The sequence below is a fragment of the Rhyacophila brunnea genome, unplaced genomic scaffold (genome assembly GCF_057557595.1).
Source record: "Rhyacophila brunnea isolate RB1 unplaced genomic scaffold, BYU_Rbru_1.0 scaffold_1, whole genome shotgun sequence".
Lineage (NCBI taxonomy): Eukaryota > Metazoa > Arthropoda > Insecta > Trichoptera > Rhyacophilidae > Rhyacophila > Rhyacophila brunnea.
The window spans coordinates 43,156,230-43,175,050 of record NW_028232751.1 but is presented as its reverse complement, the minus strand read 5'-3'; the positions used below and the strand labels follow the sequence as shown (position 1 = coordinate 43,175,050).

Here is an 18,821-nt window from a genome sequence, read left to right as displayed (position 1 = left end):
GAGAGGGCTTTTTAAAAGCTGCTCTGGAACCGGATTGGGCGGCGCGTTACGAATACGCCTAGTGGGCGTGAAAGTAGGCGTTTCCACGGAGTCCGGGACGCTGCAGTCAGCCGCGAGCCAGTCAGTGGAGAGACCTGTGAGCTGGCGGTCGTCCACCGGCGGCTTTACGTATTGCACAGTCGCAAATCTACACTTACCAAAACGATATTTTGACACATGACCTTTGTCACACCTACGCAACAAGTTCAAAGTTTTTTTTGTCAATAAATTCATAACTCCGGACTCTTTACAGTGATAAAAATTGTGATAATAAGATTAATTTAAACAGACGTAACCTTTAAGGTTTAATAATAAATAATATCTAATTGTTAGCGGGTTTCGGTGGTCTCGCATGTCGTTCAAGACTGACGCCAGTTTTGGTGGTAGTAATTCGGTTTGTTTTTCGGTGAAGCTTTCGTCGTGATGAAGAGACAATGCGGACGCCTGACAGAGGGCGGCAGGTTAAAGTGACGCCGGGAGAAGACGAAGACAGGAAGCCGGAAATGTATTTGTGATGAATGGTAAACGGCAGCGGTGAACTCGGGTGATATAGTTACGTTTAGAAATTTGACAATGGCAGCATATACGCAGTTCGGGTATGCGTATCCGCCGGCCTCACAGGTGAGTCTATCAATAAATTTAATTAACCGTTCAAAACAAAGTGCCTAACTCTTGTTATCTAGATAGGTAGATTGATATAATAGTAAAACATATACAATCAACCCAAGCCTCTACTCTTTAAAGATCTAGATTCTAGTGCCTAGGCCCCAGAAAGTACGTTTAACAACCTATGATTTGATTAATTTGACTTTCGAAAAAGGCAGTGAAGTTTATAAATATAAGTACCTATTACTTACATTATATTGAATAGAATTAGGTACTCTTTGTTCACCCATTAAATTTGAGTCATTTTATTAGATACCAACGCGTTTCTTGTTCAAAACTACCTTTCGTCTTTGAGTGTGTGGTTATTAGGTACAATTTATTAGGTTTTATCTTTTAGGCACCTCAGATTTAAGTATGTAAGACTTTGTTCTAGTTGTAAAAATCTGTAAATAAAAATAAAATTATAACATCCGTTTATTCATAATTAATTACCAGAAGTGGTTGTCTTCTACTCGTATTTTTAATATTATGAAAATAAAATTTACGATTTCAGTGAAAGAAACATAATAATATGCTGAAATAAGTAGAAGCATAAGTACGTATTTATTTTTTTTGTAAACATAATTATTATACTTATACCTATCAGGTAGCTACGTACCTACCCAGCTATCTACCTACTAGTTAAAGTTCCTGTGTAAATTTGGTTAGGAACATTGTGACATTATTTCATGGCATCGTCAGCTGATAATAGCATTCGATTCCAAATATAACATCACTGTTATTACTTCACTTGAAAAGTTTTTTCACTATGCCTAGACAATTACTACGTAGATAGGTATATTAAATAATTATACAGTGGATAAATTAATTTTGTAAAACTACCCAACTATCCATTTATATGTATCTAGTTAGGGTAGGTACCTAGGTAGGCACTTGCACAAAGGATATCTAATATGTTTTTATAATGCTATTATTACCTACATTATATAGTTAAATATTTACTATGATTTGTGAGTTGGTTATTTTCCTATCGTAATAAGTAGATAAAATATGTTTTATAAACTAATAAATACTGGTACCTAGCAGTAGGTATACTTAATAGGTAGGGGCATAATATTGTTCGATTGTCAACTGGTGATTTTCTAATAAAATATACCTACTTAGCATTTATTTATAGCTTACTTAGGTACATAATGTTTTATTATTTATTTATAAGTAACATTTAATGTGTAAATATATTCGAAATTGACAATAATAGGTAGGTATAAGTACTAAATAAATTATTTTTAAAGCCAATAAAGTTATGTTGTATCAATTGACTTAAACATACATATAGGTACAATAGTTTAATTAATAGGCCATTATTCAGTAGGTAGATAGGTTATATTTGTCTTTAATTGGGAACTAGATACCTAAAGATTCAATGGTATTGTATCTATAACCTACATAGGTTCTTACTACTGTCATATTTTTAACTCGTGTAGTTAGTTAAATCTTAAATAAATATGTGTGTGTCTTTCGTTGATCTCAATGAGCATCGGCTTATCAGCTAATAATTGATCAGAGTATAATGCACCATTGTGTAGCTGAAAGTGTAAACCCTACTCACACATTCACTAGATCTAGAACGTAGATACATGCTATACGTAATTCCTCACAAAATCGATATGAATGCCTATGAACAAAGTGTACCTACATACATTTACATATTTAACAAAATGTAATAATGTATCTAAACGTCGAAATAGGTAGATAATATCTATTGATTCAAAAATATAAGTTGTCGTAAACTGTAAAAATAAAATTCTTGAACATAAATAGCATTTAAAGTTTTAGTGGAATTAAAAATACTTCTATTTAATAATTATAATGTAGGTACCTACTTACCTAGGTAGGTATTTCTAATATTTTTACTTTATTCAATATCTACAATATTTAGGCAGGTTCCTATTAATCATATTCCCATTAATTGATTAATACACATACCTATAGGTAGGTTGGTAGGTACAACACTGATATGTAGGTATGTACCAAATTAAATGAAGCATCTTGATAATTATTATTCATGTCAAAACAAAAGCCTGTCAGAAGCTAATAATTAATATATTTATTTGTTCTGACATAAATATACCTAGTTATACATAGTACCTACATAATAAATGGGTGTTATAAAATGTGTAAGTATCTACTTTGGAAAGTATTGTATTATAATATGTAGCTACCCAGCTCACATTCTATTGAGATGTTACTTTGTTACTTTTGTACTAAGTTGATGATTTGGAGAAATATTTAAGTAAGTACTTATATAAAATCAATTGTAATGATTTATTTCCTCACTATTGTAATAAATACTTCTAAATTAGTATTGTTACATAATATAAGTATTAGTGTTCATATATAAGCACAATAAACAGTACCAACTACACAAATTTACGTAGGTTAGTTATCGCAAAACCTCTGTAGATGATATTATTATTGTATATGTATCTACTTAATTAATGGCCCGTATACCTATGTTATTTATCCACTTAAAAACAAACGGTGGTAAACATTAAAGTGTTTAATTTATTGAAAGGTAGGTTAGGTTGAAAGGTGAGGCGTTATTGCCTTGCCCATATTTCCAAGTAGCCGTTGGACGTTGAGTGAGTCTCACCTGCCGTCGCAAGGTACAAAAATAAACACCTTTCCGAGGATCGAACTTATCAATAACATGACAAAATATTGCTATCGAACGATCTTATTCTGAATTTATTTTTAGTTTATACGTAGGCATATGTTGTATCTATAATATTCTTACATACAATTTATTATTAAAGTAACTAAAAAATTAAATAATCTTTTACTTAATTCCCATACTTAGGTATAGGTAGGTAGGTACAATATTTACAATATTTTTTATTATTTTACAATATTTTTCTTGTGGAAATAAAAGTGTATAATATATATGTAGGTATGTAATATTAATCGCGCTGTTTTAGTAATTTTGATGATTAATTAAATTATATAAAATAAAATTTTGATATTGCTACTAGGTACCTATTTGATTATTGTTCTGATTTTTATTATTCTGTTCTAATTATTATTGTTACAAATAAGTATTGGTAGCTGTTTTAGGCTAAGAACCCACCATAAAAATATTCGGTAGGTACCTACAAATCTGTTTACTGGATGTCAGGCGTTCATAATCGTACTGATTTCGACAAAATTCATGAATTCAAGAATCTTAACCTAACATAACAAATTTAATAATCCAGCATATCGGCTATTTTCAAAATCTGTTGAATCTGTCAAAATCTATCAAAAGCTGGCTTCCACTAAATAGTCAAGATCCAAATATTCATTCTAAATTCGTATAGAACCCTATAATTTATTTTAACATAATATGTTTAACGCATGAAACACAATTAAGTACTGTTAGGTACACGGTATCATACAAAATTGACCGCCGATGACAATAATCCAGCGCAGACGAAAACTAATTTTAACATTTTACATTTTGATTTTTTAAACCATTTGTTTCATTGCTTTACGGTTGCTGCAATATTACAAGTGATGGTTAATAATACTTATACGTCCACCGGGTGTCACTCTTTTGTTGTTTAATTTAAATTATACAAAATTAAAAATAAAGTCGCAGTTCCTGTTATTAAAAATTATCTATTTAATATGGAGACATGTGAGATCGGTAGAAGCCAGAAAGTATTGTTTGAATAGGGTTGCGAATTTATTTGTCCGTGCAATTAATTATTCGCGCGGTCAATTTTCCGGATATCGTATAATATACCTAATTGCTTTTGTAATGTTGTTATTATTTTTTCTTTTTCCACATATAGGTAGATACAATTCGTTTTTATTGTTCCCGAGTTTTATGAATTTAACAATAATACTTAAGTGAGTTAATATTGGACTCAATTGTATTTATTCCCTTAGTTTTCTCTTATGTGTCTCTATATGTTTTAATACCTTCCTGTGTGTGTAATAGTATTTTGAGTTTTGACGGTTTAGCAATATAGGTTAGTATATATTAGATAGGTATATTATAGGTAGATTTATAGAACCTACCAATTTGGAATCGCTCAATAAGACTGTGTACGATATTCTAACAATCTAACACCTTCTTCTGAATCAGATTTTTACAATTTTGGAAAAGCCAATCCTCGTATATTACCTACTTAGGTAGGTTCTTATTTAACAAATCTTCTAGATTTACCACACTATTCAAATTCAAATTTATTTATTTTTACATACAGTGAACGTTACTTTACGTTGTTTTAATAATAAATAATATAATAATAAAAAAAAAATATGATAAGTATCGTGAAATTTAATGAGGTTGCCAGCAATTTGTTGCCAATGTGGACACGGCATTTAGAAACCGCCGGCACTACACAACGCATAGCCTTCATATAAGTATGCTAGGAAGGTTACTAAATACATACAATAAACTATGTATATAAAAATATTGGTGGACTATTTATAAGTATTTTTTGTACTAAAATTTAAAAGATGTCAAAATTATGATTGACAAGACAATAAAATAAATTGAAAACGCGTGCAAACATGATCACTGATCGGAAAACAAAAATAATCACCTGCACATTGGGCCAAGAGGGGCCAATTTTTAAAATAAGTAGCTGGAAACGACTGTCGTTCAGGTAGTCAAAACATTATAATGCCTAATAATACGTAATAATGATAATCATTTTTTAACGTGAATGTTCGGACAAAGTTATGATGCCTGGAGCTTCGGGCAGCGGTTCACAGACAATTTGTCTCCGGCTTCGGGTTTAATCTCTCACTAATGGCTCCGTTTTAATTTTTTATCGATCGGCATTCGGGGCACATTCTCGCGGAACGGCTCTGAAATATATTCACGATAAATTTCCATTCAAAAAAATATACAAAATTTTATTGATTTGACGACCGAGCATCTCGATATCTTATTATTTATAATGTAGATCAGTGGTTTTCAAATAGAAAAATCAAATGTTTGCAATCCTTCTTCGAAACTTCCCGTGGCCTTAGATACTTACCTGTGTATATTTTTGAAACACTTTTACAATAGTATAATTAATTACTAATTATTATAGATTTTATTATCGTGCCTCATTGGTAAAAAATATATCTTCAATATCACTGAATGTTGTTAGGTACTTTATATATCAAACAACTGATGCCATCAGTGAAAAAACTTTTCAACGCGTGTATTCTGACTGTACTGATATACGGTAGTGAGTCATTTTTCCATACGAAACTTTAAATTGCATAAACACAACCGTATGTTTATATCGATAACAGAATATTGCGACGGATACTATGTGTCAATTTGTTAGAAACGAAAAGATGTTATGTATTACCTGTATACTAAGCTTTTAGTTAGTTTGCCATCGTTGCCATAGTTTGTTCAGACTGCCATCAGCGTAGACCAGTGTTTCCCAAACTATCGACATCTGTGTAGTGTGTACCCCTTCTATAATTTTCGTAACACTGAGTACCCTCGTCAAAAATGCATATACTTTAATAACAATCAAAATATTTTTTTTTCCTTTTTTAGTAGGTACCTACATAAAAAAAAAAAATAATAAACCAAAAATAAAATTCATTCTTAGTTATATTATAAATAAAATTCATTATAATCAACGAGTAGGATGAAATTGTTTATGTTTAGACAGATCATCATAATTTGGTTCCTTGGTTATTAATTTTAATCTGAGATGCAGTTCCACACCCAAAAGCCTGTTCCTTTTTTTTGATTTAATGTCTACAAATGCTGAAAACCCAACTTCACATAGATTTTATGAAGCTAGAAAAGATAAGATGTATTTCAGGACTTTCTCTGTTAAAACTGGACACACATGTTGCACTTGCAGCCAGAATGATGTTAAAGTACACTCCTTATATTTATTTTTAAGAATCCGTCTGAAGCTAATTCAAACAATTGCTCTTCTTCCGCATGCGATACACCTTCTAGAATGTATGATGTTTTGATGTCGTATTAATGCTTGTCGCACCAGGCGCAGCCAAAGGCCGGTGCAGCGCGTACCCCCACCAAACTCTTCCCGTACCCCAGGGGGTACGCGTACCACGCTTTGGGAAACACTGGTGTATAGTATCACGTCGTGTCCATATGCTCCATGTATAAAGTGCATATGGATAAAAAATAAAAAAAGTGCTCACCTTCCTGTAAAATCTCTCATAATCTTACACGGTGTCATTATAATTAGTTATAATAAGTATATGAACGAATTGTTAATGAGTAACTAACTATGTAAATGCCATTTTTTGACATTGTGTATATTTTCAGTAGTTCCTTCGAATATCTTTTTAAGATCCTTGTAAATGAATCCGTGATGCTGCTGAGTGTTGACTACTTACCGTATCACGCCGCATCTTATCTCCCGGTAGCTCAAATTTGATTGCCGCCGTCATTATAATATCACGGTAATATAATTATATTCGTTTTATTACTTATGTATATTATAGGTTAAAATTATTTGGTTGAAGGAATAGAGGTAGGTATTCAGTTTTAATTTACGTAGGTAGGTATACTACCCACATACATCGGATGGTTTAGGTTAGGTTAGGTAGCTCAAAGCAAATACGATTTTTTGACAGAATTATCATTTTCATTAGTAAAAAATATGTGGACCAATGAAAAAACCCGATTACAAATCGAAACATTGGAAACAATAATTTATACCAAATGCAACTTTGTTATACTTAGTGAAATAAATAAACATAACCTATTTTTTTAAATAATATGTCATAGGTACACAGAGCATAAATACATGAAAATGGTGGTAAAAAATGATTAGTATATGCCCTAGAATCACTATTGGTTCTAGGGCAAATATTATTGGTTATATCAATTATCTAATCGTTTGTATGTAGGTGCTTATTGAATAAAAGTACCTAATTAACATATAGGTAACATTGTTACCTAAATGTAAAAAACTAAAATTTGGAGAGATAGATAATACTTAGGTATATGAATATTAGTGATGTTATCACAGAAAAAGAAACATAATTTTGAAAGGTTCCAGAAACATACAATTAGAAAATAATGTTGGATCGATTGTGACTCGAAATCACATCTATCATTTTCCTGGCCAGTACGTACCCTATGATTTAATTTATCAATCCGTCTATGATTCACGCGAATTATGTCTAATAACAATAACAATATACGTTTCACTGAGTTCCATAATAAAAAATTATTAATTATTATAAATAATCAAATGTCTCTAGATTAAATTACATCACACATATTTATGTGTTCATCAATTGATAATATTTAAACATCATTCGATAATCCTCTTATACAATTAATTATACTATAATATGCCAAATACGATATTTTATATAAGAAGAATAATAAATATTTATAATATATGATATGATGAATAAAACGGTTACATATAAATTGTACGTATTAGATAGATTTCACCTTAGCACAGTTCGCAGTGAGCTTTCTTATCAGAAAGAGATGACCGTACACTATACGGTCATCTCTATAGGACTGAGATGAAAAAAGTACGCGTTGTTCGTGGAGCATTGCAGACAATAATGTTTCTTCAAGAATGAAAACCTAACCTTACCTAACAATTAATCCAGTATTCCTATTAGCTATTTTCAAAATTTGATACCGCGGCTTCCTGGAAACCGATAAGAACCGCGTTTTATTTAGGCATGAATTTTATTTCAGTGTGTACTATATATAGTAACTATACGACCCAAACAGTTTGGACTGTCTTTAATTTACGACCATATTTTTCCGATACAACATTTCACGGTGAAGTAGGTATGATACGGCGAACTGCATACGTACAAATTTCCGAACACGGAATAAAACTTCTCTAAAAAAATATTAAAAATATGCGACTAGGTACCCAATTAATTTTAATAATATTACCCTGGTAGGTAAGTACTTAATTACGTAGGCACTCATTTTGCCCGGTTTGTAATACGGCCCTGAGTAGATTGGAAAGATAGTGTATTATTAAATTCTGTTTCTTAATTTTTTATGTAAAATCCACGGCTTTACTTGTGATTATCGATACGTAGATTCCAGAAGTTACTTGCCTACGTATAATGAATGAAAATTAGGTGAAGCTTAATAGCCGATCCATATTACGATAAATTTAATATGACTTGCATTACTATACTACAGCTATTCAGAGGTGAATTGGGACATTGTTTTTTATATCTAGTTTAGTTAGGTGTCCTAGTTGATAGAGCGCCCATTTTTTAAGAAATGGGACGCGGGTTTCGATCCCTTTTTAAATGTGTCTCTGATCCTGTGAAATCAATCAATATTTTGATAAGCAGGTAAAAACTGTAGAAATATTATGCAATTATTATTTGATGTGAAATAATGTTATGTAGTCCTGTACGCTTTATAAAACCTGTCCGAAAATTGTACGTATGCAGTTAGTTGGGCGTATCATACTTCAACTTGCGATGTTGTATCGGAAATCGAATAAAAACAAATACAATACAAAATATAAAGTTTAATGTGCACTATTTATGGCGGATCTTAACAGCCTACCTCCACCCTTCGCCACTGCTAGGAAGGCTGTCGAGGTTCGATATAAATATAGCACAAAGTCGTACTTATTTGATTTCATTGAATTCATACAGATTGAAGTTGGAATTCGTTAGTTTTTAAAATTTAATTAAAAACTACCGAAACCAAATCCGACAAAAATAATACGCACTTATGTCGGATCTTCACAGTCTACCTCCACATTTCGCCAGCATTTTTCAAGAGGTAAAATTAAGCGTATTCAGTGTATTTTTAGTGTTTTTTTTGTATATTGTTAGTAAGTTTTAGTAACTAAGTAAACTAGTAAGTTTTGTTTTGTATAATGTTAGTAATTCTGTAGTAAAACAGCGCCGCAGGTGACTTCTTTTACTATTGCAGAAAAATTGTCAATATTGTGTGTTTATCTCAGTTATATGGTCAACCCGCCACGCCGAGCCCCCTGAGCCCAGGCCCATACGATAGAGCCCTCTCAGCCCCCCTTGTGGTGGCCTTAAGTATGTATAGGTACGTACTTATATTTTTGCTACTGTAATTAATATACAGTAGGTATATAAATTGTGAGGCAATAATGATAATATGTAGCTATCTGTTTTATTTTGCCACCCAGTATATTTATATTCTATTCCTATAAGTAGGTACATAATATACAATAATAATAATATATGCCCACGTAAGTATCATAAAAGCAGTGAAAAATAAAACGATCCAAAGGTAATTTGTATTTATAATGCACGAGATATTATTAGGTAGCGATTTTAAAATATTCAGATAGCTTTTTTTAATAGACGCTATAATAGAAGTATGGTATTTTTTTATAAATAATATTTTGTATGGCCGGACAAACCTTTCACTTGGCCGCAGTATCATCCATCGACAAAAATTTGAATGAACAGATGATAATTACGTGTTATTATTGGAAAAAAAATATGCATTAAAAATTTCAACATTAAATCAATCCATATTGGGTTAGATATACCTATAGATAGGTAGGTATGTACACTACACTAGTGGGTACCATTAATATTGGATTATCACTATGGAATAATGATATTTATCATTATGAAAATGTCTGAATTATTTATTATATAAAGATATTAATTTAAATAAAATAGAAAACATAATTTGAAAACAAAAATCACATTTGAAAAGAATACGACGCCTGACGGGATTTGAACCCGTATATCCACTGGTATCGTACCAATATGCTTTTATCCAATTAAGGTACAGGCCTCCTACTTAATTATGATAATTTAAACTTGTAGGTTCTACATGAAATGCTTATAAAATTGCGTTATTATTGACTATTTGTTTTTGTGTTCGGTTAAGGTTAAAGCATATCGCCGCGATACCAGTGGATATAGAGTCTGTATTCTATAAACTGGCATACACGTCACACTGAAAGCATTGTGCCATCGCGTTCAACTGTTGCAAGTTTTCAATGGGAGGGAACGAGTTGGATGCTGAAGTGGGGCGGGGGGGGGGGAACCGGCATGTCAGCTTATAGAAGACAGACTTCTAGTTACGGGTTCAAATCCCGTCTGGCGTCGAATTTTTTTCAAATGTGATTTTTTTCTGTTCGGTAGGTATACTTATATTATTTGAGGTATTTTCAAGGTATAGGTAAGTATGTTTAATATAATATGGAAAGTTACATTCTCAAATCTTGTGAATTATTCGTTGTATAAAAGAAATGGTTTATTAAAATAGATAATGATTAGGTAAGATAAATTCTGTATGTAGGTATGGGTACATACATCTCTCATCTATAAGGTATCTATAAAATACATGGTAGGTACCACATTGCAATGTTTAATTGTGACATTCTTTTTACAATCACTACAGGTGACTACCGATGGCAGTAGTGTAGTAATTAATATAAGTGAACACGAACAAACACACAAGTTTTGAGAAAATCGCATAAATATAATAATATTGTGATCTCGCTGGGAATCGAATCCAAAGCCCCCGGATGAAAAACAAACGCTTGGAATTAGGGAGCGAACGGATATCCAGGCGTGTTTTCATAATTATATCACATTGGAAAATATTTAATAATTGTGAATTAAAAAAAAAATCAATATTATTTTGTAATATTGAACACGGTAGGTACCCTATCAGTTTTATTAGACAGGGATTTTATTGTAGTTACGTACATATGTAACAATAATGATTTATTTTGTAATTTATTGTCAACTATGAATAAAAAATTTAACTTAGTGATATAATATGAATATAATCAATTGGGCCTTAATCAGCCATTCACAAAACTACACTGTCTTCACAGGATAACCCAAGAGGAGTGTTTCTAATAATAATTCCCTTACTTTTTGTCCTGACATATTCCCAGCTGGAAGGGTTGAGGATTTGACGATTGACTAACAACAGCTGATTATATTATGATATATCCTTATTACATTCAGCACCCACGTTAATCTATTTGGAAGAGTGACCGTCTTTGTAGACCTACATATTATGAAGTTGTGGATCGCGGGTTTGAACCCACAGCAGGTCAAAACATGCATGTCGCCATTATTTTCGTTTTTTAAATATTTATTTAATCCACTATAAGAGCTCAATAGGTTGATCGATTGGCTAATAACTATATTTGTAGATGTATTTTTTTTATATTTAAACAAGCTGAAGTACCCGGCTTCGGACAGGGTCGCTTCGTGGATATATTTATGTTAGATATTTAAAAAATAAAAAAAAAGTTTAATATTAAAATATCTGTGTAATACAATATGGCAATATGAAAATAATTCTAATAGGAGTAAAGGTCAAACAAAAGAATACTAAATTAAAATCGAATCCAAAATATGCAAACGTTACATATTAATAGTTTTAATATGTAGTAAAAAAAAAATGAAAATTCGATGGAACAAACAAACTTTGTATTTTACATAATACTAATTCAGAAACCTTCTCGGGTGTGCACACAACAACTCACCAAAGTTTCATCGCAATCGGATGAACGGTATAGGAACCATACGAATACAAGAAGATAGAATTTAGAAGAAGAAGATGGTTTTTCTAATTCAGAAACCTTCGCGGGTGTGCAACACAACAACTCACCAAAGTTTCATCGCAATCGAATAAATGGTATAGGAACACATACGGGACAAACATACAAACATTCATTTTTATATATGTTGATTTAAAGGTTTTACTGAAAATTGTATTTTAAAACAGTTTTTTTATTCAATTATTTCACTATTGCCCACAACGTAGTTGAAGTTTATAAGAAAAGGGGACGCTGTCCTGCAAGCAAACATAATACAATATTGCAGAAATAAAGCTGTTATAATATTTTGATGACTATGTCCCTGAGCAAACAGAGGGGACCTCTCGCTCTACCATCACTCACCAAGAGAGGCAAACATTTGCAGACCACTCTTCGCTTTTGCTGGCGGGGTTATATCATTTGTGAGGCAAGGACAACTGGAAAAGCTTTGCATTGGTTTACCCACTCTAACCGTTTGTCTGCCAATAAAATGTCTAGGAATCTGTGTACATAATGTCGTGATTAATAATTATATGAGAAAATATCGTATTTTAGAATAATTATAAAACGCTTTACACACACAGAAAATAATTATATTGCTCAAAATATAAGAAGACGTAAGTATTATAGGTACATACCAATACTTTCACACTTTTTGAAAACTACAATAATGGAATAATGAGAAATCTGTAATTTTTCTGAGCTACAGCCATTCATTATTTTATTTTATTTATTAAGGAAACAAACAGTTACATATTGATTACAAAAATTTAAAATATAATAATGAAAACTTATTGCAACCAGCAAAGTTTCCATTTATAATTATAATATAGTTAAGCCTAACAAGATAGAGAGTAAGAATAACATAAAAATATAAAGAAATTACATAAGAAAATTACATGAGAAAAATGAGGAAGAATAATGAATAATTAAATTATACACAAGAAAGTAACATTTAAAAAAAATATATAAGTATGTATATCTATTTATACAACATTTTGGAGATAGCGCGTTTAAATGAAACAGGTTAATTATTAAAAGGATCAACGGTGGAGAAATACATATTGTAATTTAAACAAGAGCGCCGAATAAAAGAGTTTTGTACATAATACCTATGCCGACTATAAATTAGGCCAGGATGCTGCGAGTTGCGATGGTAGTGATAGAGTAAATCAAATTATTTTGAAAAGTTTGTGAAAGTAGGTACACCGAGTGAGTTAAGTATATTTATCTATTTATATATTTATCACATAATATTGTTGCAAATTATTGACAAATAATTTGGTCGATTTCTAGGCGTGAATTTATCAATCCACACATTTAGATACTTAGTAAATTAAATTCTTTTTATAGAATATAAAATAATCAAGTGATTATGTAAATAGTGATTATAAAAAGGTAGACTTTAAATATTCGCCTAGTATGGAGTCTTCGCCGCTGGTAAATACAGAACGAGCTTTATGGCATTCGTTCAATCTGATCGTGTGCCTCCATCAAAGCCATCACCCAGTATGCTAAGATTCGATAAGCGTATGCGATCCTAACATTTAAGGATTGTAGCATTACACTTGTATTATAGCAGTGGCATGACTATATAATTACAAAATTAAACACAATGAGATAAGATAATTATTATTGAGTAACAATAAAACGCAAGCTTTGGCGTTTAGGTGGTTAAGTCAGTAGGCCATATTATACGTGACATATACTAATCTTAAAGCCTACATTGCGTGCTCGCTGACATTTTATATGCGATGTGTGTCGAAACGCACGAAGTACCTGCGCGTACATATATATATTTAATGGGGAGATATATGTCAATTTTTACATCGATATCGTGTCAAATATGACAAAAGAAATCATCGTAAGTAAGGGACGTGGTTTTTTGATACGTTTCTAGCGTTTTTCGAAGTTTATTTATTTCATAGAAAGGAATATTTATGTAGGAGGACAATAAATAATATATATATATATATTTATATATTTAAACAATATCCAATTCTAATAAGATCATATTGTGAGTCTCTACAGAGTGGAGGTACGGAGCTATCCATATATTACCTTTTTTTTTTTTACAAGAAATGGGTATTAGCCACTTGCTCAACCTGTGAGGTCCATACTTTTGACTCCAAGGACAAATTGAAAAAATACAATATGAGTATTTGCCAAACCAGGGACCCACGACATTATAAGATAACGCGTAAGCCGCTCGGCCATCGTAGTATCAATATTGAAGATACATAGTTTGAAAACACCATATATATTATATTATCTACCTACTAGAAAAAATACGACGCATGACAGGATTTGAACCCGTATATCCATTGATATCGTGTCAATTTTTTTATATTCTGCTATATATAGTAAGTTGTGCGTACATATTTAATTGTGCGGTATCACAGTTCACCGTGAGCTGTCGTAACGGAAACAGACGATCGTACAGCATTGAGATTAATAAATGGCGTGTTGTTATTTTATACAATAGCACTTAGATAATAATGTCATGGCCATTTTATAAAACACTTGAAAATACGTTCTAAAACCACTGGAATACAAGGGAGAGTCAAAAGAAAATGTGTAGGTAAATAAATTCGAAATATAATTTTATTATATCGTATATATTTATATAAACTTCTAGCACGTGCTCGTAAGTATCCAGTCGTACCTATAAAATATCTGATAATGATAACAGCCTTATTATCAGATATTTGGTACTAATGAATACCGAATTAATTTTATTATAGAATCTAAAAAAAATGGAACATAACTGTCTGCAATGCTCCACGAACAATGCATATTTTTTTGATCACGGTGAACAGTGTTACGGCGAAATATAATACCTACGTACATAAGTATAGTTTTTATGTAATAATTATTAATCATCTCATAAAAATTTCAAGGGACAGTCAGGGTCAGATAGGCATTTTATTTTTAATCATAGTTTTTTTGTAAATAAACAAATAAACCCTGGATAATAATCACATGCCGAGGAAAGCTCGTTTTTAAATATTGACAAAGCTTTTGTCGGCGGATTGAAACCAGCACACTTAACCCTGTGTTTACATCAATCTAAATGCCATCCACCGGAGTGGAGTGGAGGGCCACGACTTCAACGAGAAATAATATCATATTCGTTTAGGGCCCCGTAAGACAATAGCGGTCGATTTGATTCTCGGCTCTAGGGAAATTCGCAAAAGTGGAGTGACGTTTCACTACTCGAGTGTATTTATTATTAAAAGGGTGACTGAGGAATTGCATCAAAGCGACTACTGACTTACCAATGACATATTAAATGGACAACTCATTTCATATCGGCGCGCACGAAAAATTGTGCATGAAAGTCATTCACAGATGTATAGGTAGACGTCACGTGACCATATGACGTATCCATTTCCATTATGCGATACAAGCTTCGAGAATTTATAGTAATATAACCTTTATTGTAATGGCGTATTAGTGTCATTACTCATCACGTTAGAAACAGATTCTAGGTTACTTACGACTTCTCGGAGATTAGACGCATGTGAGCCCAGCGCATCACAGGCGTCTGTCCAATGGTTTCTGTCATTCAATTGCATTGAATAAACATTCATCAATATCTTAAAATGGCATTTAATCAATAATAAATAATACTAACACATGAAAAGTGATATCCCATTTTTCTTGGAGTGCTTAGTAGATTTTTTTTTCAATTTTTAACTAGGCACATTGGCATTTTGTAACCCAACAATAACGGCGGAGTCGAAACCTGACAGCCAGAAATTTTGTATGGGCAGACCCAGCGGTGTCGCCAGACCGCTTGCAAGCAGAATGTTCATTTGAGCGTAGGATACCGATATTAAAATATGAATTTCGCCATCGAATTTTCCAGATGCTTCGTCCATATTAATGTCATTGTGACTTACAGCACTTACACTATGACTCGGCCTTAGAGATATACCTACTTATTTATTTATTATAAATCTCAATATTATAAGTGGAAACGTTAGCAGGTTAGGCCAAAGACACAAAAGTGCCTTTTTGCAATTGCAATTACCTACATAAAAGTTGTTCCTACCTATTGTTCATTAGTAAGTGATTACCCATCTATTACGTAGGTGAGCGGATCGCATATTATGTTACGGCTTCAAATCCGACCAATTTGGTAAAATTCACATGTTGCTTTTGTGAATGTGTATTTTTCTATTTGAACACAATAGAGTGATGGATAACATACGATCCTAGTAAATAACAATGTAGGTACCTATGTGGTTGCTACTTATTCTATGTGGATTGTGGTGGACAGCAAAAGGGTGATTCACGTTACTTCTTTTTTCCTTTGTCCATATCTGCCCCTTAATTGGAGCATATGGACACCACACGGCGCCTCCAAGAATCCCTGTCGCTCGCCAGTCTTCTTAATTCGTTCCAGGTCAAACCAGCATCCCGTAGCTCCGCTGTATACACTCTGTAGATTGTATTTAGCGGCCTTCCAGGTCGCCGGAATCCGGTTGGCTTGAAGAACAGGCAAGCCAGGTTAAAGTTCTCTTCTGGCATCCGCAGCACGTGGCCAAGCCAGGTCCAACGTCGCCTCTTCACTTTCAGCGTGATGAGAGGCTGCTTGGTGCGTTCTTTTATCTCCTCGTTGCTCATAAAGTCATACCAGTATTCGTCGCAAAATTCTGTTTTCGAAGCTCAGTATACGGTTGCTCTGAGCCTTCGTAAGGTGCCATGATTCGCTACCGTAAAGCAGCACCGTCAGAATGCAAGCGTCGAATAGGTGGAATTTGGATTTGACCGAGTACAATCGTGGGTCTTAGTCTTAAGTGAGAATTACGTTACAGATGATTAAAATTAAGTTAGTAAGAACGAGATAGGTACAGCATTATTTTAAAATAAAAAGTTACCATGAAATCGTTGCACAGGACCAGCGATTCTTGACATGTCATACATACAGCGTGTAGATGGTCCTTGTAGCACCGTTGCATGCTGAGCGAGGGTCGTCTACGAATACGTAATCGAGGTTTCCGATGATTCTTAGTGATCAGTATGGTCGTCAGTAGGTACTAGATGTGATCACGAAAAGGCGCTTCGCTATATTTGGGCCCGTCACAAAAGTTCCTATGTTTTCAAGTAGATATCGATACATTCTTTCGATACGATACGATACGTGTGTATTGTTATTTTATATTATTTTTAGTATTTATAACTCAAGAAACTTTTTCTAATAAGCAACTGACAGTTATAAATAGCTGTTTTAAGATTTTGCTAAAAACGCTCTAATGCGTCAAATATTTTATAACTTAATAGTAATATGGGGTACGTATATGGATGTTGGAGAAATAGCGCCTGTACACATGCATGGATTTACTTGCACCAACAGTGTGTATTTAAAACTATCGCGATAATAACTGTTTACACGTAAACGTACTGACTGTCTCGCCAATCTCATGCTTCAAGCGTAAGCGAGACGCGATGTTGTCATAGAATAGTGCTATTTGACAGATTCAGACAGGTCTGGACAGGTTAAGACAAGTTCCTAGATAATCGGTAAACGTCTAAATATTCTGTGCGGTGTAGTTCGTATTTCTTCCGGCAGGTTCGCCACGATCTACTGCGCATGCGCACCGCCATTGCACATTGCGTGAAAATTCAGAAACTACTGAACTTTTTTGATTCATGCATGCAATCTTGCAACTTCAACGATAATACGTATTTATGCGTGAATTTTCTTGTTATCGCCGCGGTAATAAGTACCTAGGTACTGTCAGCAATAAATTCATGCACGTGTAAACGAGATATAAGTACTTATACTCAATCAAAAAAAATCTTTAGTATCATTTAAAACACTGTTAGTAGGTACCTACTTACTATAATTTTCATTCATAGTTAGGTACAATAAAAAAAATACTTTATATACAGATAAATAATTATAATATTGGAGACTTATTAACCAGATAATTGGTAAGCGAATTTAAAACGGAACGTTTTTGTCGTAGGTAATATGACAAAAATGCGACATGTTGAATATTTCAGTTGTTAATAATTTTCTTTTATTAAGATTGCATGCAGTTGATAGGATAATCGTATGAATAATCTCTTTACAACAATCGTGAAGTGAAAGTTACCCTCTGATTTTTTGGCCACCCCCTCAACTCGGCAAACTTCCATCGCACACACTCGACAAATCTCATCCCACGGCCGTGACAGGCGATGCCATCGATCACGTCGCGCGAATTGCATTACAATATTTTGTTGGTTTCGTGTAAACATGAATATTAAATAATACATATATTGGACGGATAAATAAAATGTACCTACGGCGTCTTTCATGTCTGTTATTATTTCATCTCTTTTTCTCGATAGGAATATTTACTTGGTGAACTCAAATAAATAAGATGATAGCTATGTACGTGGATATATCGGCATTTAAATTTACTATTGACGTAAAACTTTTTTATATATACCTACCTAAGTACTTATAAATACTTATATAATTATTTCTATGTTACGGGGAAAAATATCAAACGACATTTTTCAATGAATAAATATAAAAACACTTAAATGCACATCACGTAACCTATCCTGAAATTCAATAGAAACAAAAGCTTTAAGTCTTCACATGAGATCCAATGACCAGTGGTGTAGCTG

At 32.7% G+C, this 18,821-nt stretch overlaps 1 protein-coding gene across 2 annotated transcripts in view; it reads left to right on the top strand.

The window, feature by feature from the left end:
- The window catches only part of LOC147079807 (homeobox protein caupolican-like), a 263,779-nt gene that overhangs the window by 75,969 nt on the left and 168,989 nt on the right, over positions 1 to 18,821 (top strand). Inside the window, exon 1 of one of the 2 annotated variants that reach the window (XM_085944413.1) lies at positions 120 to 660. The exons of the other annotated variant lie outside the window; for it this stretch is intronic. Within the exon in view, the coding sequence (XP_085800539.1) occupies positions 613 to 660 (48 nt within the window). The 5' untranslated portion in view covers positions 120 to 612. Of the gene's footprint in view, positions 1 to 119; positions 661 to 18,821 lie in introns of those variants that run through there. 2 annotated transcript variants of the gene reach the window in all.